The sequence below is a fragment of the Schistocerca piceifrons genome, chromosome 7 (assembly GCF_021461385.2).
Source record: "Schistocerca piceifrons isolate TAMUIC-IGC-003096 chromosome 7, iqSchPice1.1, whole genome shotgun sequence".
NCBI lineage: Eukaryota > Metazoa > Arthropoda > Insecta > Orthoptera > Acrididae > Schistocerca > Schistocerca piceifrons.
In genome coordinates, this window is record NC_060144.1 from 467,806,091 (window position 1) to 467,832,092 (window position 26,002).

The following is a 26,002-nucleotide window of genomic DNA, read 5'->3' on the forward strand; positions in this document are numbered from 1 at the left end:
CGGGACAGCGATACGTCGACGACATTCTATGTTTCTTTTTGTTACTCTTCATGGCAAGCTATCATGGGCTTACATTTCAGCAAGATAATGTCCACCCACACATGGCGAGAGTCCCTACTGCTTGTCTTCGTGCTCGTGCTTGGCCAGCAAGGTCGCCATATCTCTCCGCAGTACAGCACATTTGGACAATTATGGGCAGGGCCGGGCAACCAGCTACGGATTTTGACGAACTAACACGCCATTTGGACAGAATTTGACACGATATCCCACAGGAGGACATCCATCTCCATCAATCAATTAATACCAAACCGAATAACTGAGTAACAGAGGTGGACAATCGTCTTAGTACTCAATTTGTTAAGCTCCGTCTCTTGAATGAATCATCTAATTTTTCTGAAATTTTAATCATTTGTTCGTCTGTACATGTACGCCACATCTACTGATTTCCGCCCCATATGGTTAATTCCTTCGTGGCGCGTGTCTTGCCTTGGATTTCGATGTATGGATTGAGCAGTAGGTTGAAGAACATCCCTGTCTTACATCTTTCTAATCCGAACACTTCGTTCTTCGGCTTTCATTCTCAGTTTTCCATTTTGGCTGCCTCCATAGCTGAATGGTTAGTATCCTTGCCCTTATACAAAAGGAAATGTCTTCGGCTGCAGATACCTCCATAAATTTTTTCTGATGTAGCGAGGTCCACTCAGCCTCATGAGACCAAATGAGGAGCTGCTTGAATAAAGAAGCAGCAGTATCATCCAGATTCACCTACTCGTAAACTGAAGGTATTGGTGACATGATAGTTACATTTAACAAAGAAATTCGCCAAACAGCCGTGAAAATTGAGAAGTTGTTTTATTTTGTTTTCGCTACCAGTTTCGGCAATTCAGTATGCCTCCTTCAGGCCTTATGTACACCTCTCAAAAATGATCGATATTGGCATAGTAGGGCCATGTGTTTCTGAATATGGGGAATTGCCCGCATCTCGTGGTCGTGCGGTAGCGTTCTCGCTTCCCACGCCCGGGTTCCCGGGTTCGATTCCCGGCGGGGTCAGGGATTTTCTCTGCCTCGTGATGGCTGGGTGTTGTGTGTTGTCCTTAGGTTAGTTAGGTTTAAGTAGTTCTAAGTTCTAGGGGACTGATGACCATAGATGTTAAGTCCCATAGTGCTCAGAGCCATTTGAACCAATTTTTTATCGTGAATTCTCAAGTACTTCCTTCGAAGACTTGCAGCTTTCGAAAACGGCGAAGCTGGGCAAATGTTAAGGGCTGCTGTCGTGAGTATCTACGAAAAGAGCTAGAAGGACGGTGAAACAACCGCTAGGCACTAAATGGTTGGACGTCCACGACTCTTCATACAATGTGGGGTTCGGAAGCTTTTCTGCTCTATAAACTAGGGTAAATAGAGATCTGTGGAATCTCTGCTGGAAAAGCACAATGCTGGTGCACGCACAAGTACTTCGGAGCACACCGCTCATCGCACATAGTTGAACATTGAGCTCTGCAGCAGACCATCATTACGCGTTCACATGTTGACATAGTCAGTTAGGATTGCAGGGGGCACGGGACCATCGAGATTCTACCGTCGATCAATGGAAACGTGTCGGCTCTTCGGATGAATCACATATTTGATACAGTAGGTTGATAGTCGTCTCCACAAACACCGTCATGGAGATGAATGGCTGCTCGAAACTTGCAGCGCGCCACAGACGCAGCCTGGTAGGAGCAATATTACGTTATGGGAGACATTCTCCTGCGCTTGCATGGGACTTGTGGTAGTAATTGAAGACACGCTGACAGCTACGAACCACCTGCATCCCTTGATGCTTGATGCACTCCCCCGATCGCGATGGCGTTTTTCAGCAATGTAATTGTCTGTGTCGCGGAGCCAGAACCGTGCTGCAGTAGCTTGGGAAACATTATACTGAACTGACGTTACTGTCTTGGCGACCAAATTACCCTGATGTAAGTCCTATGGAACCCAGGTAGGTCGCTGTCGGGCGCCATCACCGCTTACGCAAATAAGTGGCCCGTTATTTACGCGAATTACATTATCTGTAGTTCAAATGACTCTGAGCACTATGGGACTTAACTTCTGAGGTTATTAGTCCCCTAGAACTTAGAACTACTTAAACCTAACTAACCTAAGGACGTCACACACATCCATGCCTGAGGCAGGATTCGAACCTGCGCCGTAGCGGTCACGCGATTCCAGACTGTAGCGCCCAGAACCGTTTGGCCACCCCGGCCGGCCATGATCTGTGGGTAGACATCTAATGCCACAAACCTACCAACAAAGTGTCGGATCCCTGATACTCAGAATCAGTGATTTATTTCTTTACAAAGATGGACAAACAAGCCATAAAATGGTTCAAATGGCTCTGAGCACTATGGGACTTAACATCTGAGGTCATCAGTCCCCTAGAATTTAGAACTACTTAAACCTTAACTAACCTAAGGACATCACACACATCCATGCCCGAGGCAGGATTCGAACCTGCAACCGTTGTGGTCGCGCGGTTCCAGAATGAAGCGCCTAGAACAGCTCGGAAACAGGGGCCGGCAACAAGTCATTAAGGTGGTGGTCATAATGCATTTTCTTGGCCAACAATCCCTGTGAACGAATCTTGTATACTTTTCGGTTTGACTTCCTTTAGCGAGCGCAACGTCAAAACTGCCCCTCTGCTGCCTTTATCTTTCCTGAAGCCAAAGTGATTGTCATCTGACAGACACACAATTTTATTTTCCATGCTTCTGTGTATCATTCAACTCGAATCCTTGAGGAGTTGAGCTGATTGTAAGATAGTTCTCGTACTTATCTCTCGGTGCTTACAAGGAACCCTCATCAACTTGACAGTATATGTTAAGGAGAAAAAGGAACACATGCAAGATCTCAGCCCTAAGAATCAAGCCCGTGCGAAAATTTGGAGCGGAATTGTGGTAGTACCGAAACCTTCCTATTCGTGGGGTGTTGAAAGCTAGGAAGAGGTGGGGGAAGGTGGACATGTGTTTTCAAATCTTGTTCAAGAACACATTCTGCGCGAAAAACTGTTCGTAATGTATGTAATATGACAACCTCACACAAATACATATTCATTATAATTTTAACAGTATTCACTTACTGGCATTATGGAGCTTATGTATGCCTCAAAATAAACATGAATAAACTTAAGCAAGTGAAGAATTTTTATGAAATGATGTTAATGATTTTCGATTTACAATTTAATCATGCCAGTCACACTGCAGTCTCCTGCAAACGTACTTCATTTTAACAATACCAAGTTTAAAATTCAAAGAAGATAATACAGAATAGCGATTTTAATGATGAAATATTGCTCTGCTACTTCTTTAATCGCATACACATTCGTTTCGTCATTCACAGTGTGTTTGTGAAACGTAAGATAAAATTTTCAAAGCAAAGAAGTATATGGCTCCAGCTACAGGCTATCAAGCGTACACTTTGACACAATGAGAGAAAAGCATGTTACCACTCTCTAGCGAGTGATAAATGGTGTCGTCGAAAGTTTAATATCTATACGTTCAGAAGATCATGACTGCCTATTGTCAGAATTTTGCCGCAAATTTTCTCGCGGGGTCAACTGCTGCGGCTGATGTAATGTTGGTGTCCTTTTTTCCTCCTTAAAATATGAAGTTCCCTTCTTAGAAAAGTATTAAGTCGGAAGACACTATCGCCTTCAGCCATAGAAAATCACTAATTACATGGAATTGTGATAACCACACTATACGAGGTGCGGCTAGAAAAAGCCGGACTGATGCTGGAAAAAACATTTATTTACAATTATTTACAATGCCATGTTATCTCCTTCAATGTACTCTCCTCCTCGGTCTCTACACCGCTCCATACGAATTTTCCACTGTTCATAGCAATGCTGCAGATCATTTTCGGTAAGTCCATACATTACTTCCGTCGCTTTTTCTTTTACTGCTTCAACAGTCTCAAATCTATTTCCTTTCAAAGCTGACTTGACTTTATGGAAAAGAAAAAAGTCACAGGGGGCCAAATCAGGTGAGTAGGGTGGATGGTCTAAGATGGGAATGTTGTGTTTTGCCAAAAACGTCTTCACTGACAACGCACTGTGAGCTGGGGCATTGTCTTGGTGAAGGATCCATGACTTTTTTCTCCACAAATCGTTCCGTTTTCTCCGTACTCGCTCACGTAGGGTAGCCAGGACGCTAATGTAGTAATGCTGATTCACTGTTTGTCCCTCTGGTACCCAATCAATGTGCACAATCCCTTTGATGTCAAAAAAAAACAATCATCATTGCCTTGAATTTCGATTTTGACATTTGTGCTTTTTTTTGTCGTGGAGAACCAGGAGTTTTCCAATGCATCGATTGGCGTTTAGTTTCGGGATCGTAAGTAAAAAACCACGATTCATCCCAAGTAATAACATTTTGTAAGAAGGTGGGATCACTTTCAATGTTTTCCAGGATGTCAGAACAAATCATTCTTCGGCGTTCCTTCTGTTCAATTGTGAGACACTTTGGAACCATTTTTGAACACACTTTGTTCGTGTTGAAACTTTCATGAAGAATCTGCCTAACACTTTCCTTGTCAACTCCTGTTAACTCAGACACTGCTCTGATTGTTAAACGACGATCTTGTCGAACAAGTTTACCGATTTTTTCAATGTTTGCATCAGTTTTTGCTGACAATGGTCTGCCAGTGCGAGTGTCATCACTGGTGTCTTCGCGGCCATCTTTAAATCGTTTAAACCACTCAAACACTTGTGTTCGCGATAAACAATCATCGCCGTACACTTGTTGTAACATTACAAACGTTTCACTTGCAGATTTTCCTAGTTTGAAACAAAATTTGATGTTAACACGCTGTTCTTTCTGTACACTCAACATTTTCCAACACACAGACAAAACGTCAACTACTTAAAACAGACGCCACGGGCAGACTGAGTGCAGGAGGCAGATGAAACTCGAGCAGTAGGCGGAGCGAGAGTCACGTGATAGGCCACGCGACTTTCAGCCTTATTGCATTCGTTTTATTGTTTCACCAGCACTAGTCCGGTTTTTTTCTAGCCACACCTCGTACATTGAAAAGGAGGGGGCACTGTCGGAAACGGATAATGGACCTAGCCCATTTAAAAATCCTACTAGATTTTACGTCATGAGCAATTCAGATAGACCTGTGCGGGTTCATGTAACACGCTATTGAAAGTTTGTGAAACCACGCTGTGGCAATGTCTGCATTAGACGCCTTAAGTGTTCGGGAGGGCCTCGCAACAACCCTGACCTCGGTGGGCAATGAGGTGACTTCATATGCACAAGATCGGATAGTAGGTTCCTGTACAGTTCGGTGTTGAGCGACGATAGCAGGTGCAACAGAGTCGACATTCATCCAACGTAATTATTCTTCACACGAGAATACGAGTCCCACTTGCTTCAACAAATGCATTGCATCATCTTACAATGTTTAATAGGGCATTACGTCTTGTTATCAGGAATATTTTCTACTTTTGCAAATACACAGGCACGTTATGATGTTTGGAAAAGAGTCTTCCTAAATAAATTATAAATTGTTTATACCATATCATTCATCGTAGGTATATCAAAATGTCAGCAGCTCATGGCCTTGTGTTTAGCATTGCTGACCATCAAGGGACCCGGGTTCGATTCCGGGGTTTCTCTCCGCTCGGGAGTGGGCATGTGTGTTGTCTTCGTCATCATTAGATCATCATTTCTTCATCATTACTACTCAGTCTGCCGAGGTGGTGTCAAATAAAAAGACTTGCTCCAGGCTGTCGAAGATTCCACATAGGGACTCCTGGACAGTAAAGCCTTATGCACATTTCATTTCATTTTGTATTATAACAACTATAATACATGTGACACTTACCCAGAGAAGAAAAGAAAGAATATAAAAATACTAAAGAATAAAAAGAGGCGATATATTACTTTGTCTCAGGCATATCTCGGAAAAAGACCATGACAGTCAAGTCAGGGAGTCTTCCGCGCACCATACACAAAAAAAGGGGGGGAGGGAGTGACAATGGTACACAAATTACCCTTCAGACGATAATGTTTGAAATTGATGTCAATGATTATGAATAATCGCTAAGAATGATTGTGAGTACACATCTGCAGAAGCTTGTGATGAAATAAGTGATTTCAGCCGTTTTGAACGTTGTGAAGAACGTGCAAAATCTCCGTAGAAGGTGGTGCAGGTGACGTACGTTGTATTGGTCGGGCCTTCCCACTGGAGACTGCGCTAGTTAAGATGGTCCTTCCGCAGATTACCTTAGTGAATCAACGCTTAGGATTTCCTCCAACCTGTTCTCAAGCTCTCGCAGATGTTGTCCCCCAAAGCAGCTCTTGTAGCGCACTGCATTCTCCAGAAGATGCAGACAGGCGACTTGTGTTTATAACTGGTAGTGCGGGTAGCTAGTTTATTTGAAATAATTCCCAGGATGCCATTATGACGCGTTTATTTGCAAACACCGTAAAACCGAAATAGTTTAGTGTTAATAAACGATTCTTCTCAAAACTTTTATAAATTCCGAGAGGGTGGTAAAGCCGACCATCATATAAGAACAAACTCTGAGTACGTTCCATCGCCGACTGGCGAGGTTGGCCTGCAACCGAAATCTCTTGCTTTCGTCGTAATACTGTGTAGCCTTTCGTATATCTTTGGTAAGTTAACAATATTCATTCGTTTACTGAATTTAGTGGTTTACTGCACAGCGTTATTATTGTAGTGAAGCTCTCATGACCCTTAGACTCCTTCTAGTACCATTTATGGAATAAGTAGACTTAAATCGTTAATATTTCATAAAGTAAGATCGGCGTTTCGCGCCAAAACACTGGTGGTTCTTCTACGTACTGACTGCCAAGCAACGTCCTCTCTCAAGGGTCGTGTTCCTCTCCCAAGTCTTCTGATTCACTACCGTGCCACACGGTGCAGTCGTCACCACTGCCTCCGTTAGAATCAGCTTCCTACAGGTTGCCGGATTACTCTGCAGCACTGCTTAAGGCACCGAATTGACTTCTGCTGCCTGCCAAGTTACAGTAAACGTAAAATTTAGAAAAAATAAGTACACTCCAAAACAAGAGGAACTTCACAAATATAGTTTAAGAATCGACTGTGTACTGTCCCATATTCACCACATTGTCTTTTCATATTTAATACATTAAATTGTGAATGACATGAATGTTGGCACTTCTAGCTCATTTGAGGAAGAACGTTATGGTAAGAAAGGAAAAGTCTTCTCTACAATCACAGTTTAAACTGTCAGTATGTGGGTGCTATGTTGACGAGTTGCGCAACGGATTGTTCTGTTAAGTACCCTTTGGCTCCTGCAAGAAGCAATTTCCACCCCACACTACAACCGAAGTCAGACAGACGCTCCTAACGTACCAAAAATGCCTGAAAAACTTTCATCAACAAATATCTTCTGGAGTCGTCCGCTGTAAGGAAAAGACACAACAATATTCTATTTTCTTACATAACTAGTGGGATGCTTGGGTACTGAAGTATTGCTAGTTAGTGTGAGAAAAACGTTAAACGAATGGAAAATATTATTTTTTGAAAATCTGAGAAAATCAAGTGAAACTTTTATTTATAAACTGATACACGAATTTCCGTGTTCTTTTCGGAATTGAAGGTTACCTCTTATGGATAGGAATCCTGTTAATGAAATTTATGTACAAAGTACAAGAAATCTTTTTTATCCCTTTTCTTTAAGAATGTTGTTTACTTAGCAGAATGGCTTGAATCATTATCCTATTGAATTTTTCTAAGTGCGGTCGAGGCTGTTGCATGAGAAATGTAATGGAGTGACGTGAATGAAGTATGTTATTTCTAATGGAGGAAAGATGGGGCTCGCCTACGCTGTAGCGCACAATAGGATGAGCTGCGATGACTGCTGCCTGCATCGTTCACCGCTGAAAAATAACAAAACTATCTCTTTCTATCTGGATTGAACTTCGCCAATCGAACTCTCACTACACCTTGATGAAGTCAAGAACTCCTATCTGCCCCTAGTCTAACTATTGGCATGGTGCTCTGGTCAGATAACCAGTCCACCGCGATGCCACTCAATGTTCGCTCGCAGGCACTAACTAATTCTCTGTCTGTGTTCACACCACACATTAAGTGTCGTGGCCAGCATAGTGAACAAATGCCTAATCTCGAGCGACTCAATATAGAGTTATCACTCTGATTCCCCAGCCACAGAGGAGCTCTCTCAGTGCAGTACTGAGTAGAGACTTTGTTCCTCGCTCTCTGCGTTCACGCACGAGCGCACTCGCTCCTGCTACATGTTCCCGCTTCAAAAGCGCCATTGGAATGACCCCTCTCCAAGCAAAAAAAGCGAAAGGGTATATCGTCGGCTGTCTTTCCCTCACTCCTCCGGCTCATTGCGTCATAAATAGTCCGCCATTGAGCGTTACTCTTACAAACGGGAGAATGGCGCTCCGTTTAAGCCGACCAATCCAGAAATATATAGCATCGGCATTAGGTGTTTACTCTCCACCTGTGAGAAATCTGAAACTGTGCACTAGGTCTGTCAAAAATGCATATGCTGGGGCTCTTCCAAACAATACAGCGGGGTTTGCTTTAAGGTGAACACGCAGGTCATTATCCCTTTTCTTTGGCAAAAACTGTTTTGGTCCCTGGGCGGTTGGCCGGCCGGCGCAGCTGTGTGCTAACTCAACCTCCTATGGGCTTTCCAGCAGGCTGGTTGCCTCCGCTGAACAAAAACTCCTGTGGCTGTCATGTCTTGAATGTTTGTGTACGCCAGCTTCGACTTTTTGATCTCGGTGCGCACTTGTGATTTACTTATTAGATTTGCTTATCAGTTAAATGGAAATATGTAAAATTGACTCTACCCTATCGAGTTTAGGCTTGAATGAAATGTCTTGATATGCAGAATACGATGGTGAGGTCGGAATATGTAAGAAATGAAGGTCAGACCACCCGACCTTACAATAAGTTATTCTGTTGTCTGAAGCACCTAAATACTGTTTTTAAGTGCATGTCGGCGAAGTATTATAAAACCAAAGATATCCTTCAAACTCTTAGAACATTTCAAATTTTCCAAATACATGTAACCAGCTGAATAAAAATTCCTTTAATAGGTACCACTGAGATAATTTTCTTGGTACATGATTAAGTCAATGATTATTCAACATTATTCACAGAAACTCCAAGTGGATGTACGTTCACTAGAAATATACAATGACATGACACGTAATAAAAAATAACTCATATTTTTGGAATTTAACTTCGTTCTAGACCAGTAAATAAGAGACTGAAAACAATATAAAAACATTCATTACACTCATTATTCATTCAATTTTTTTGTTATAAAATCGTGATTGGCACAAGATGTGTTGTGGAGCTTCAGGCTTCTTGTTGCAGTGGACTGTGGACTGTGACTGTAATGAAGCTGGTGATGTGAAATCCCCTTTTCGTGCGAAGTATAACCTTCATCATTCGCCACATCTGCACAATGTATCGTCAACAAAACAAAACATTTTGCATGTCTTGATAAGCACGGGTATTTTCAGTTGTGCACAACTCGCACCAGTCTCAAGGAACAAACACAGGCATCTGCAGCAGCACCACATGTAACAAACTTTTAGCAGTGTGTTTGTTCCCATCTTATTATAACAGTTTTACTTACAGATCTTTTTTGATGTTTTTAAATTCTGTATAATTACCACATGTTGTTTTGTACGTGCGTTATAACACCTACTTTTATCTTTTTGAAACACCGAGGTACTTCTGCCTTGAACAAACAAATAAAATCAATTCTTTATAATTACGTGGTAGCCACATGGCAGCCTTTGAAGCTCTGGAATTCCATTTCTGTCATCAGGTTCACATCCCCTCGATACCGTACATGTTTACATTGTATTGTTGATGTACGGGAAACATAACACAAATATAGCCAACGTATGCCGAATACGATAACACAGTGTGCCATAGAAAGGTATACGACAGGGCTTCACAACATACGTGCTCGCGGAGCAAGCTGTGAGCAGCAAGGCGCGAGCACGGAGCAGCGCGAGCACGCTACCCCCATTACCGGACCAGACCAGAGAGTGGGGAAAGTCACGTGGGGCATACAACAGCTGCCGCCAGTCAATGTAAATCTGCGGCCACCTGCAGGGATATCACTCACGAATTATACTGCGACAAATGAAACAAATAAAGGAGAATGTATACGTGCCAGATAATTTTATTAGCTTAGTGTATGCCTCTACATTCGCATTAATTTGTGAACTGTTACACAATAAAAGTTGTCACTGAAGTGTGGGATTCTCGGTTATCTTGTACTTTTTGCCCTTTACAATTGCGTCTATGTTGTGCATTTTAGGCGCAGCGTGCAGTTTAAATTTCGATCAGACAATGCGTTTCTCAGGCGCGTCTTGTTACATTTCATTGCAGAGAACAGTTGTTCACAAACATACGTGAAACCGAACACTGATATTATTGTAGCCGCCAGTTTGTGCAAACGAGGAAATCTATCCTGAGGGAAGTGTCTGTAGAATTCCAAAATGTTTTTCTTGTTCTGAAATTTGTCTCTGTATTCTCTGTCACATTGCGGGTCAATAATTTCTTGCTGCAGCTCAGGACGAATCTCTTAAATATTCGCTGAATATGGAGAGAACAGATCAAAATCACTGTCTAGTGCTGTCAGATCTTGAAAGCGCTGATCAACTAAACTATGTGAATAACGTTCACAGTCTTTGTGAACATCTTGCATGGATGATAATTTAGGAAAATAAGCTAGGTTTTCTGTTTCCAGCTGACTCACCCAAAGTGTCAATTTCATTTTAAAAGCTCGTATTCGATCTATGAAATGAGTAATTAGCAGATCTTTACCTTGTAGTAATATGTTCAAAGCATTCAGATGGCTAGTTAAATCTGCTAAGAACGCGAGATCACATTCATACGTGCTCGCGCATTTCCCATCCCTCCCTACTCCGCGACCTTGCACCTGCTCGCGAGCACGTGCCTGAGCACACGCGAGTACTCGCGCTCAAAACCGGCCAGTTGTTAAGCCCTGGTGTACGACAAACTGTCATTTGGTGCCAGGATGTTTCAGCATACGCAGGCTATGGCAGATAGCATCCTGGCACTCGTCCAGTATGTTGGTTTCAGTGCATGGCAGCCAGGTGCGACGTTCAACCTCACTGCGTTCAGAAGTGGATGAAGCTGTGGCACGAGTCATTGGTTGGCTTCGAGGGACAGGCTTAGTAAACGTGTTCACGCTTCAGAAAGACAATGTTTTAGTTGACATCTGTAGGGAAGCGTCGTTTTTAAACGCCGTCCAAATAAAGAATGAGACCAGTATCCCAGGACTCTCGCAAATCGTTCGCAACCGCTTAAGGGATGCTGGCCTTATAGCCGAAATGGCTGCTAATAAAAAAGCCCTCTCTGATGGTGACAAAATATTATAGGCTTGCCTCCGCTGAACTGAATGTAGATCGTGACTGGCACCACGTCATCTTTGCAAATGTGTCAATATTTAGCTCACTGAATGAGGATCCGATGATGGTCTACAGGCGATGGCGAGCAGATTACAACTCGCTGTATGTGGTGCATCATTCTCGTGCTGGTGGTGGATGTCGTCGGACAGGACAGTGATACATCATCGAATTTATGGTTATCCCTCCGCGAATCACTATGAGTACATCATGAAACTACGGCACCGAAATTGACGACGCCCTATCCCAATGGAGTGATCCAGTTAGACAGGACTTCTAACCAATTCACACGTATCTAATCGTCAGCAATATTTTTGGCAAGAGACTGAAGTCGAACTGATCGACTGGCCTGATTGGGCGTCAGACGGAATCTCTTGAAAATTTGTACACCAAAATGAAGCATCTTATCAACATACACTGACCGACACTGGGCCCAAGTACATTGTGGGACCTAGTGTTGGATACATGGGAGAGTTTCGCGGTCATTGAGACGTATTTTCAGAGACTTATTGCCTCCATCCCTCGGCGGGTGAGGCAAGTAATTGATTCCACTGGTCGTTAGACCTCATACTAGACCGCCCCCCCATTCTCGATATGCATTTTATATTACAATATTTGATACAACAGTATGTTTTTAGACCTCATACTAGACCGCCCCCCCCCTCTTCTCGATATGCATTTTATATTACAACATTTGGTACAACAGTATGTTTGTTGATTCGAAAGCTAAGTAAAATCGCTATACTTTAAATATTATTTATTGATTTCGTGCTAATTAATATTGAATACATTTAAATTAAAAAACACAAAAAAATTGAGTAGAAATATTAATCGTGTCCTAATATGAGACAGACAGAGAAAACATTTAATATCGACGATTATAAAAACGGGTAAAAGCGTAAAATAATAATATTCTCTTCCTTTCTGCCCATTCAACCTTTTCTTCGTTAACTGTGGAAAGAAGTGCAGTCGGGGCATACAAAAACTTTTTTTCTAGTTAACATTCTTCGGAAGCCCAGGGATAGCACTCCATGCAATGTGCCTATTTCTATGTGTGAATATTCAGAGTAACGAACACTGTAGTACATGCATTCAGCGTCTTCTTCTTCTTCAAGCTGCACACCCGAAGCATTGTCCTCAATTAAATCTGTATCAAGCCCGAATGACAGGAACATTATTTTTCCTGTGGTTCTCTCTCCTTTGATTCCTTTGCGGCTTTCTTAGCTTTGAATTGTTTCAAAAGTTCCCTGTGTGGAGCTCAGAAGGTGCTGATTTTACTAGTGCCAGTGGCTCTTGATATGGCTTGCTGATCTGTGGAGCTGGCCAGATACCATCTAGTCTCACATTTACTCCACTATATGAGTCTTGTACATCAAATTCCTGGTCTATTGCAGAGTTATTGTCTCTAAGAGTCCAGTTTTCAGAAGCCGTTTATAGCGCTTTCCATTCTTACAAGTAGGCAGTTCCAAATTACCTCATAATCCAAAATGAGGTTACTACTGGATCTGGATAATTTGTTAACCAAGTTTCTATTTCTTGGGGATAATACATTTTAACCGGTTACATCAAGTCCACACAAGAGGCTGCATTTTATGCATGGAATGGAGTGACAAACAGATGATGAGGACATGGTTTCCTCGTGCTTTGTCTATCACACAAATGAGACATGATGTACGTCAAGTATTAGCCCTACATGGTCATCACCAGATGAGTTCACGACATTCACAAAAGTGTCAAAGCACTTAGTAAAAATAAGAAGCTGAATCCGGCTACTGGGGCAGCTGAAGTTATCCAAATTCGGCACAGGACGTCCAAATAAGCGATACTGTCGCGTATTAGGATGCCCGTGGTATCTCATGTTAGGAGTAAGCCACTAGTACTAGGAACCTAGCTAGCCTCATAGTTATGCTGCGCGTTTTGGAGGGTAATTATAGCGTATGAAATATTGTGCAGAATATAACCACGTGAATATGGTTCCAATAGCTACTCAGTTTCAGATGTTAAAGCCCTACAAGCAAATAAATTCAAAAAACGTGGCATTCGACACTTTTAAAATCAAGGATTGTCGACAATGTCCAGTTCCATAATGGTCTTATTGCCACTACACTAGGCCTCAGGCGTTGTGAGAACTAAGTTCTGATACTTCCCAATAGAGTTGAGTTCTTACTTTAGTCAGAACCTAGTTGTCTACATTAGCGAACACTTCCACAATAGGCACCTTTCCGCTATAGTAAACATCGCTTCCAGTAATTATAGTATCATTTTGATAAATTAAAAACAGTGCCACCAAAACATGCGAGTAAATAGGCCTTTTCTGAAATTAAATTCTAATTGCAGTAAGGCGAAGCCTATTGAATTCTGTCATCTGGCATCCGCAGTTTCGTACCCGCATACCATCGAAGTTAATGAGTTCCATTTTCCTCGAAAATTAGGGACAAACGAATCATAATTTTCTGTGAAAAACCATATTCTACGCTTGTCCTACTAATTGGAAGCTCGTGCAGTTTCAGGGCTGCTTATCTCTTGCGAATCACTGGACATCATATTAATGAATATTATCTGTCAGAATTTAAACGTCTTATTCAGACCCATTGCGCTGAGCAGTTGAACTTATTTTTCCAGCAGATCAGCAAATTTTACTTCGAGACCAAAATTTATGAGCTCATCGTTAAAGATTTATTCCATCTTACTCAATTCCATCGTAATGATTTTTCTGTTTCATCTCTTTCCCGTTGTGTCTGCTAATTCTGTGAACAGTTTTGCAGACAAAACTTTTTCTATAGAAACTGAACTTGGATCTGACTGTTTGTGAAAATGTGAGTGATAGTGAATTTTTGTGTTCCCTGAATAAAAAGGCAAGAGGAATTTGTTAACATCGAGTATAGATTTAAGTGTCAGGAACTCGTTTCTGAAAGTATTTGTATGGAGTGTAGCCATGTATGGAAGTGAAACATGGACAATAAATAGTTTGGACAAGAAGAGAATAGAAGCTTTCGAAATGTGGTGCTTCAGAAGAATGCTGAAGATTAGATGGGTAGATCAGATAACTAATGAGCAGGTACTGAATAGAATTGGGGAGAAGAGGAGTTTGTGGCACAACTGGATCAGAAGAAGGGATCGGTTGGTAGGACATGTTCTGAGGCATCAAGGTATCACCAGTTTAGTATTGGAGGGCAGCATGGAGGGTAAAAATCGTAGAGGGAGACCAAGAGATGAAAACACTCAGCAGATTCAGAAAGTTAGATGAAGAAGCTTGCACAGAATAGAGTAGCATGGAGAGCTGCATCAAACCAGTCTCAGGACTGAAGGCCACAACAACAACAACAACAACAACAACAACATACAATGGATACGACAATAAAACAATAATAACTGCTAAGTTCAGGAGGTTCCAGATGCAGAAAAATGAAATTAAAAGAACGGCTCCCAGTGGTGCGCTTACCTTTAGTCAAAGGCGTCAGTGACCGAACAGGCAAGATACTTTGCCGAGGAGGAACCAAACCATGCAGCAGGTAAAAGGAAGGAGTTAAACTACTCAAGCATCAAATGGGTACTGCATGCACCCCACGTTTACGTTTTAAATTATACAGGTTTTCAGGACTATCTGAAGGGGTTAGGAATCTGTATGGGGCTATGACGTTGTAATTCTGTCAGAGACAGCAAAGGACCTGGAAGAGCAGCTGAACGGAATGGACAGTGTCTTGAAAGGAAGATATAAGACGAACATCAACAAAAGCAAAATGAGAATAATGGAATGTAGTCGAAATAAGTCGGGTAATTAGGAAATGAGACACTTAAAGTAGTAAAGGAGTTTTGCTATTTGGGGAGCATAATAACTGACGATGATCGAAGTAGAGAGGATATAAAATGTAGACTGGCAATGGCAAGGAAAGCGTTTCTGAAGAAGAGAAATTTGTTAACACCGAGTATAGATTTAAGTGTCAGGAAGTCGTTTCTGAAAGTATTTGTATGGAGTGTAGCCATGTATGGAAGTGAAACTTGGACGATAGATAGTTTGGACAAGAAGAGAATAGAAGATTTCAAAATGCGGTGCTACAGAAGAATGCTGAAGATTAGATGGGTAGATACGTAACTAATGAGGAGATATTGAATAGAATAGGGGAGAAGAGGAGTTTGTGGCATAACTTGACTAGAAGGAGGGACCGGTTGGTAGGGCATGTTCTGAGGCATCAAGGGATCACAAATTTAGCATTGGAGGGCAGCGTAGAGGGTAAAAAATCGTAGAGGGAGAGGGAGACCAAGAGATGAATACACTAAGCAGATTCAGAAGGTGTAGGTTGCAGTAAGTACTGGGAGATGAAGAAGTTTGCACAGGATAGAGTAACATGGAGAGCTGCATCAAACCAGTCTCAGGACTGAAGACCACAACAATATATATATATATAAGTTTTATTCTCGTGCCAAAGAGCTGAATGATTGTTGATTGGATTAGTTACTCTCTCTTACATCTGTAATACATGCTATGTGAAAGATAAAATTTTGCTACAAATCTATAAAACAAATTACCTTAAAATAACTTGAATGACTTGTTTTTAAAGCTACATGATACAGTTTTTGTTAGCTAGTACTACAGTAGATCTCATAAAAACTACAGATAATATGCACAAGAGTTGTAGTCATCACGACAAAAGAAGCTGTCACAGAAAAGCCGCTACGACCTATGACGATACGGACATAAAGAAATACTGACCAGAAGACACAGCCAAATTGATTCAGCGAGTGACGACAAGGCACTTTGACCATCAGCTACTTGCACATTGGGACTCAGACCTCATGTGGCTCACATCTAGCGTTGCTGGTCAAATCACTATGTATTTCTTGATCACTGTCTACACCCTATCATTAATTGTGCTGTATTAAAGTGGTAATCATTTCCAATAGTGTGTATATTACGTCCCACTGGTGTGATAATATGTTGCTGCTCCAGCCCAACATGGGCATTGTGGGGTGAAGGCATTGTCACAACCCGTGACGCGGTTGCACATTCCGAGAATGCCCGGTGCAGAATTTAGCCATTTTTCCTTCCTTTTGTTTTGTCGGCTGTATGTGCATTAAGTAAAAGTCAAAAACCCTTGGCATTTATTATTGTAATGAAATCATTAAATTAATTGTATTCAGTACCACAAAATAGATAGCCAGATGAGTTCTCAGTAACCCTGCACAACTTCTGTATCACCAAAAGCTGTACTTTTTCTACGACACATGTTTAAAAAGATAGCTACGGTTAGTTTTCTGTAGTCTACTATCTTTTAAGCTGAATATTTTGTTACACAGCGGAAAAATTAGAAACTCTGTGGGAAGGAATGATGTGTAATAATTTGTTTGCTGAAAGAGAGAATATCTGCTTAAGTTGTCGTCGTGTGGCAGGCTTCCTGAGCCTGATGAACGACGACATCCCGGGCAATGCGGGGCTCAAAGACCAGGTGCTGGCGCTGCAGTGGGTGCAGAGAAACATCGCGGCCTTCGGTGGAGATCCCAGCAAGGTCGCCATCTTTGGGGGAAGTGCAGGAGCTGGCTCCACATCACATCTCTTCCTCTCGCCGGTGACCAAGGGTGAGTTTCTCTCACGCCATAAACCAAGCATGATAATTTATTAACTGAAAGACTAAAAAGCACGAAAGCGAGAAATTCATCTCTCCTCTCCTCTCCTCTCCTCTCCTCTCCTCTCCTCTCCTCTCCTCTCCTCTCCACTCTAGTTTCTTTCCGTTTTCCACCATCTTTTCGTATCTTTGCTATGCATCCTTCTTCCCCAGGTACACACTGTTCTTCTTCTCTTCTGTCGGTGGCTGCTGGTGAACAGAACTCGTGTCGTCGGTTATCTGTTTGAAATCCTCGCTATCCAGTGCACCTTGTTCTGTTACCAGCTTTCTTCATTTTTATTTGAGCTCCTACGTTTGTGTAAGTATCGTTTTTGCTAGCTCACTTATGTTCATGATGAGTGCTTGAATGAAAGAAATCGGTCTTTCTTTCCTGACCGTGTTCTGTTTAATCCACTGTTATGAAGTACATCATTCTGCACTTTCTATAGCTTTTTAGGTATTCCTCTCAATTTCCTGTCCGATGTTTTCGCTTTTTCTGTTCCAGGTATTGTACATCAAAGTCAGCACATCTGATACAAAGTGAACCTATGGAGGCTTATAACTGTCGTAGTACGAGGACTATTCGTAAAGTAACGTCCGATTAGTCGCGAAACGGAAACCACAGTTTACTACATCTACCAGCTAATTCTCAACTTAGTCGCTGTTCCGACTTAGACATTTGTTGTAGCCTTGTACCAGCTTCCCAATACCTTCGTCATAGACAGCAGCTGCTGCGCTTTTCACTACTTCTCTACGCTGGTCTACCGTTCGTTGTCTGTGCCAAAATGATGTCTTCATAGCCGGTGGTTCATGTGAGCAGAGATGAATATCAGAGGGAGCCAAATCTGGGCTGTGTGGAGGGTGATCAAATACTTCCCATCGAAAACGCTGCAGGGGTGTATTCGTTGCCCCTGCAGTATTCAGCCGAGATTTTTCGTGCAGAAGGAAACTCATGAGACATACGAAGTGCATTCAAGTTCTAAGGCCTCCGATTTTTTTCTCCAGACTGGAAAGAGATAGAAACATGCGTATTGTTTTAAAATGAGGCCGCGTTCATTGTCAATACGTCCCAGAGATGGCAGCACCATACGGCAGATGGAATTTTACCGCCAGCGGCGAGAATGAGAACTGTTTTAAATACTTAAAATGGCAACGTTTTCCTTACTTGAACAGCGTGCAATCATTCGTTTTCTGAATTTGCGTGGTGTGAAACCAATTGAAATTCATCGACAGTTGAAGGAGACATGTGGTGATGGAGTTATGGATGTGTCGAAAGTGTGTTCGTGGGTGCGACAGTTTAATGAAGGCAGAACATCGTGTGACAACAAACCGAAACAACCTCGGGCTCACACAAGCCGGTCTGACGACATGATCGAGAAAGTGGAGAGAATTCTATTAGGGGATTGCCAAATGACTGTTGAACAGATCGCCTCCAGAGTTGGCATTTCTGTGGATTCTGTGCACACAATCCTGCATGACGACCTGAAAATGCGAAAAGTGTCATCCAGGTGGGTGCCACGAATGCTGACCTATGACCACATGGCTGCCCATGTGGCATGTTGCCAAGCAATGGTGACGCGCAACGACAGCATGAATGGGACTTTCTTTTCATTGGTTGTGACAATGGATGAGACGTGGATGCCATTTTTCAGTCCAGAAACAAAGGGCCAGTCAGCTCAATAGAAGCACACAGATTCACCACCACCAAAAAAATTTCGGGTAACCGCCAGTGCTGAAAAAATTATGGTGTCCATGTTCTGGGACAGCGAGGGCGTAATCCTTACCCATTGCATTCCAAAGGGCACTACGGTAACAGGTGCATCCTACGAAAATGTTTTGAAGAACAAATTCCTTCCTGCACTGCAACAAAAACGTCCGGGAAGGGCTGCGCGTGTGCTGTTTCACCAAGACCACACACCCGCACATCGAGCTGACGTTACGCAACAGTTTCTTCGTGATAACAACTTTGAAGTGATTCCTCATGCTCCCTACTCACCTGACCTGGCTCCTAGTGACTTTTGGCTTTTTCCAACAATGAAAGACACTCTCCGTGGCCGCACTTCACCAGCCGTGCTGCTATTGCCTCAGCGATTTTCCAGTGGTCAAAACAGACTCCTAAAGAAGCCTTCGCCGCTGCCATGGAATCATGGCGTCAGCGTTGTGAAAAATGTGTACGTCTGCAGGGCGATTACGTCGAAAAGTAACGCCAGTTTCATCGATTTCGGGTGAGTAGTTAATTGGAAAAAAAGATTCGGAGGCCTTAGAACTTGAAAGCACCTCGTATGTTATGTGGGGCTGCATGAAATCAGGCGAAACCTCACAGTGGGCACCTATACCTGGTGGGAGACACTGTAGTTCTAGGCATTCCTGCGTGCTCACTGTGTGCTCAGAAACAAAAAGAGCTACGTGACGTGATCAACAGGCACACTAGACACACTGCCCAATGCATCTGCCAAAAGCTTAATCGGATTTTCACTGTAGTTTCCATTTCGTGACCGATTGGACCTTACTTTCTGAATAGCACTCGTATCATGTCTTAGTTCTTACTATGACACTACCAGTCATGTTCATTCGGAATCTGGTTGATATGAACCTACATTCACTGACAATAGCAGATTAAACCGTTTGTCATTTGCAAAGCGTGACGTTCGCCTACACTTTCTGTCGGTTAGTAGCTTTTATGGGCACTGATCTTACGGTGCGTCTGTGAATGATACATCACACTGTGTAGACACGTTCGACAGTCCGCGTTGATACATCTACAAATCGGGCAACTTCATTCAGGTTGAGGTTATCGGCAAGTCCAAATACGAATGTTCCTCTGCGCTGTTCTGTCGCGTCTCTACATCATCTCATCTTACTGTGGTGATTCAATTCAAACGACTGCAACATCTATACCACTTCACTCTCATGACTCACGTTAGCGGTGGATGGTTGCTTGGTCTCGAGAATGTACGATCGGAAGAAGACCGAACTCCGGACGGTCACGAGGAACTACCAGTAGGAAGACTATCGTGTCTGGCGTATGGCTCTGTCGCATTTTACTGCATCTCCAAGAGCAATTTGTGCAGAAGTTGGCACCACAGTGACACAGAAAAATGTTACAAATCGGTTACTCAAGGACAGCTCCGAGCCAGACGCCCTGTAGCGTGCACTCCACTGACCCCAAACCACAGCCACATGTGACTTCAGATGTGTCAAGCGAGAGACCATTGGAGGGCGGGGTGGAGATCTGTTGTGTTTTCTGATGAAAGCTTGTTCTGCTTCGGTGCCAGTGATGGCCTTGTGTCGGTCGGGAGAAGCCAGTTGAGGGCCTGCAACCAACCTGTCTGTGTGCTAGGCACACTGGACCAACACCTGGAGTTGTGGTCTGGGGTTCAGTTTAGTACGACAGTAGGGACTCTGTCGAGGTTATCCCACGCACCCTGACTGCAAATTTGTGCGTCAGTCTGGTGTTTCGACCTGTTGTGCTGCCATTCATGAACATTATTCCAGAGGGTGTTTTGCAACAGAGTAACACTCGACCGCATAAAGCTGTTGTAAACCAACATGATCTAGAGTGCCGACATATAGCCTTGGCCCGCTCGATCACCAGAACTATCTCCAATCAAGCACATACGGGACGTGGACGACAACTCCAGCGTCACCTACATACAGCAACAAACGTCCCTGCATTGACGGGCCAAGTGCAACAGGCATGGAACTCCATCTCACAAACTGATAACCGGCTCCTGTATAACACAACGCATGCACGTTACACAGGTTATTAATGTACCAGCATTTCATATTTGCAGTGCCTTATCTCGCACTTGTATTAACCTGTATTCTTTCAATGTTAACAACTTAAATATGTCGCCTAAACAAATGTAGCCCCGAAATTTCGGTACTCTACATAATTATTTTTGGTGTTGCGGATTTTTTCCATCGGTGTATTTAAACGCAGGAAAATTTTTGATACTTATGGCTAATATTAGAAAACTTTCCCTTTTTGATTGTACTTATTCGATTTAATTAAGATGCTGATGATACAAATATCACAATATGTTATTTGTAGGATTCCGAAGTCTGCCTTCTTCGGTTAAATAAGCAAATCAATAATAATACTCGCATCTTCTCTGATCTTCATATACGTAGTTCTTACTATTAGAACTTTTTAAACGTTGACCTGTGTAAGTATATATTCTATGTAGCAGCACTGGAGTTGCATTAAAGTAGTGGAATAATGAAAGCACCCAACAAAAAGTGCAAAATAATTTAAGTGTCTCATGACATAGCATTTCCGTTTCGACTTCTCAACACCCATGGGAAACAGCACCAATTATATACTTCCATCTGGAATAGTTTGATTACAGATAAGCTTCTTCAGAAGAATGCAAAAATCTTAATACCAAATTAGTCACACAAATGAGGTGCTAGGATCAAGCTATGTAGTGAGCACCGTAGCTGCGTAAGATACGGCGCACCAACGCAAACTTCACATACCCGGCATTCAAATTAAGGACGACCTCCGACGACTTGAAACGAGTTGCTGTGCTAAATAAAATGGCTACAAATGTGGACGTCACAACCGTCCAGGATTAGAGGAGTCCAACCCGTATCTCATCATTCTGATTAAGGCTTTCCATTACCAGCCGAATTCACGTCTGGAGATTGCCGGGACGGCTGCCATCAATAAGGACCACTACCTTAAGTGACCGTTAACTTATAATGACTGTTATTAGTATATTACGAGTGACGAAACGATGAGCTAGAACGACTATCAAGTAGTGACATCTACTACACATTCGCACAAGTTGTGGCGTCTCAAAGTTAACACGTCTATACAGGGCGTTTCAGAGTTCTTGCGACAACTTCTAATGGTGATAGGTCACGTCCTGAGGAATAACTTTCGTTACAAACAGAAGCCTGCAGGACGTAAGCACCCTGAGGCTTTCGTATGCTCTGTGTTGCCTTTTATCCAGTCATCTGCTCCTCGTGAAAGGCGGTAGGCCACGTAAAACCGAAGTTTCAGTTTCGTTTCTAAAATATCTTTCTCCTCTTAGACACACCCATTTTTATACCATGCTAGTTCGGTGATATCTTGTCGTCCCATTGCCGGCGAGTACTAAAGGTTGCCTAAATTTCCAAGGAAGTGTTTCTAACAAAAGGTGTTCCTACTGACGTGACCTTTTAGCCAGACATTAGTCACAGACCTTGAAACGCCATGTATAATGAACACTGATTGGTATTCAAAATGGTCCTGGTAGACAGTTTTCACACATATCTGACAGACTTTTAAACTATCAATGCGTCGCAGGCTTCTGCTCCGTCTGTATTTGTGTGTCGGCAGGACATTACACTCTAACATGATGTCCCAAGAGTAGCGAATCTGGAAGATAGTTCGCAATGGGACGGCAGGTATCTGTGTGCTTATAGAATTACTAGTTGACAAGAGAATCGAAGCATTTGAGATGTGGTGCTATAGACGAATGTTGAAAATTAGGTGGACTGATAAGGTAAGGAATGAGGAAAGGAATATGTGGAAAACACTGATAAAGAGAAGGGACAGGATGATAGGACATCTGCTAAGACATGAGGGAATGACTTCCATGGTACTAGAGGGAGCTGTAGAGAGCAAAAACTGTAGAGGAAGACAGAGATTGGAATACGTCAAGCAAATAATTGAGGACGTAGGTTGCAAGTGCTACTCTGAGATGAAGAGGTTAGCACAGGAAAGGAATTCGTGGCGGGTCGCGATCAAACCAGTCAGTAGACTGATGACCAAAAGAAAAAAAAGAAAAAAAAAGTAGAAAATTCCGGCATTGCTCGGGAATTCATGTGACCAGTTCTCTATGCGAGACGAAAACAAAAAATGAACTGTGGTTGTAGTGTAGAGTTTATGTCCTCTGGGGGCAGCTGCTTCGCTTGTCTGCAACGCGATTTTGTAAAAATCTCTATGGCTCCCTCTTCAAGCCGTATAGACGGCTACTGTTTCCGCCCGTTCGCGCTTAGCAGATGAAAGCTGTCAAAAAGCGCTGCTTGGTGTCGCCGATTTTCTTCTGTTAACTCGACTGTAGGAGTGACTAAATAGTAGAGAACAAATGTATTAAAACTTCATGTATGATGCGGCATTTTTTCACGCATCTCAGTGTTTATGACATCGTATTTCCTGAATTATTTGGGGTACCATTATATAATTTTGTACGTGCATTTAGTGGCACGTGTGGGTACAGCCTGTGAATTTTCATGGAAATAGAATTAGTAACTACGAAGTAATAAATATAAAACTCATCCAAGATGCGGTAGATTATCACGCATCTCATTGTTTATGGCGTCATATTTCCTGAGCGATGAAAGGTTGATGGTTCTTACCACCACAGTGATGGTTGCCTGATAGTAATGGATATATTTACCAAGTTTAGTTGAAATCGATCCATTGGTTTAGGAGGAGATACGGAACATACAAACATACATACATCCGTTTATATAATATGTGTGAATTCATTTCTTACAAAGTTTCTACACACTTAGTGCACCACAATAGGGTACTAATTTAACTGTAAATTCTGTCAATGTGGGAGTGATTCGTATTTGAAGGTAAAAGTCAAATTTATCGGCAGGGCTCTTCAGCGAAGTGATTATGGAGAGTGGGGTGGCAACAGCCCCTTGGGCGCTGACGGACAAGCCGCGCGAGAGGGCTTACCGCATGGGAGAGGCGCTCGGCTTCCAGACGCAGGGCGATAACCACACTGACGACGACGACACGCGACTGTCTGCCTTCCTTCGCGTCGCCAACGCGTCCGACCTAGCCAGGGATGACACTATCGCCCTCACGGAATTCGTAAGTTACTAGTGCAGAAAATGTATACCATTTTCCCAAAGAAATACAGGGATCATCCAAAAAAAAAAAAAAAAAATAGCCTCCTCAAGTTATGCCAACGCTAGACAACATTCTCAATTGCATGTGGATTTATACGTTTGCATAAACAGTTATGCATTGCCACCAGGACTTCCTCATCATCAGCGAACCTTGCGCCACTAATAGCTTCTTTCAGGGGATCAAAAATGTGATAATCTGAAGAAGCCAGATCCGGAAAAGACAGAGGGTGGAGGAAGGAGAGGAGGGCAGCAAGCAGACGAACTTCAGGTCTCCCGGTACACATCTATGCACCTTTCTTTCATTCCTGATGTCAAATGTTTTGCAACCCATCTCGCACACACTTCCTTGAATATCAATACATCGTGAACAACACTTTTTATACTCCGTTCACATACAATGGAGTATATTTTCTTGTTCGAATGCGCCTTGGATCACGTTGACTTATTTTTCGTAGGTATTATTATAAATCTGTCAGTTGTTGTAGTTGTTATGGTCTTCAGTCCTGAGACTGGTTTGATGCAGCTCTCCATGATACTCTACCCTGGGCAAGCTTCTTCATCTCCCGGTACCTACTGCAACCTACATCCTTCTGTATCTGCTTAGTGTATTCATCTCTTGGTCTCCCTCTACGATTCTTACCCTCCACGCTGCCCTCCAATACTAAATTGGTGATCCCTTGATGCCTCAGGACATGTCCTACCAACCGATCCCGTCTTCTAGTCAAGTTGTGCCACAAACTCCTCTTCTCTCCAATTCTATTCAATACCTCCTCATTAGTTATGTGATCTACCCATCTAATCTTCAGCATTCTTCTGCAGCACCACATTTCGAAAGCTTCTATTCTCTTCTTGTCCAAACTATTTATCGTCCATGTTTCACTTTCATACATGGCTACACTCTATACAAATACTTTCAGGAACAAGTTCCTGACACTTAAATCTATACTCAATGTTAACAAATTTCTCTTCTTCAGAAACGCTTTTCTTGCCATTGCCAGTCTACATTTTATATCCTCCCTACTTCGACCATCATCAGTTATTTTACTCCCCAAATAGCAAAACTCCTTTACTACTTTAAGTGCCTCATTTGCTAATCTAATTCCCTCAGCATCACCCGACTTAATTTGACTACATTCCCTTACCCTCGTTATGCTTTTGTTCATGTTCGTCTTATATCCTCCTTTCAAGACACTATAGATTCCATTCAACTACTCTTTCAAGTCCTTTGCTGTCTCATTTCTTACCCCCAATCCATATTGACCTACTATGTTTCCTTCTCTCCCTTTTCCTACTCTCGAATTCCAGTCACCCATGACTATTAAATTTTCATCTCCCTTCACTACCTGATAATTTCTTTTATCTCATCATAAATTTCATCAATTTCTTCATCATCTGCAGAGCTGTCAGATGTTGATTAAAATCTGTCAAATGTCTCTAGGCATAGTTGTGTAAATATCATGAAGTCTGAATACAGCAACACGTAAGAACTGATGAACAAATAGCGACGCTGCTGAAAAGGTATTTCTTTATTGGACTTGTAGAATAGCTTCTCACACTAACATACCACCTCCTACGCCTGTTTCTTTCACATTATTTTAGAAAGTTTATGTTCCAGGTGATATCTTCCACACGCTTGTGACGAAGTGATTTACTGTAACGAGTAGCCAATATCTTCTGTAATCCTGACTGCCTCTGCGCCCATTTCACAGGAGAAGCGCTGTCCCCTGCCGCTGGCTTTCCTGCCCGTCGTGGAGCCGCCCTCGGACTCTGCGGTGATCGTCGAGCCTCCAGCGGACAGGCTGAGAGCCGGCAGCTACAACCGAGTACCCATCATGCTGGGCGTCACCTCCGGGGAAGGATTAGTCATACTTGGAAGTACGTAAGAAAATCTGTCAACTCCTGTTTTTCAGTACTTTCCATTTTTAAAGTACTCTTTGCCAGACCGCTGTTCCCCACCAGAAATGTTCTCAAAAAATACTTTCTTATTAATGTAATAGTACGTTCTGCAACATTTGAGGTTATTTACACAGGGTGGTCCATTGATCGTGACCGGGCAAAATATCTCACGAAATAAGCGTC

The 26,002-nt window shown here is 42.6% G+C and overlaps 1 protein-coding gene across 1 annotated transcript in view; it reads left to right on the forward strand.

Annotated features, from left to right (window-relative positions):
* LOC124709019 (juvenile hormone esterase-like) overlaps positions 1 to 26,002 on the forward strand; it is a 160,863-nt gene that overhangs the window by 16,282 nt on the left and 118,579 nt on the right. The window contains exons 3-5 of the mRNA XM_047240666.1: positions 16,854 to 17,039; positions 23,665 to 23,885; positions 25,633 to 25,798. Coding sequence (XP_047096622.1) covers positions 16,854 to 17,039; positions 23,665 to 23,885; positions 25,633 to 25,798 — 573 coding nt within the window. The remainder of the gene's footprint in view (positions 1 to 16,853; positions 17,040 to 23,664; positions 23,886 to 25,632; positions 25,799 to 26,002) is intronic.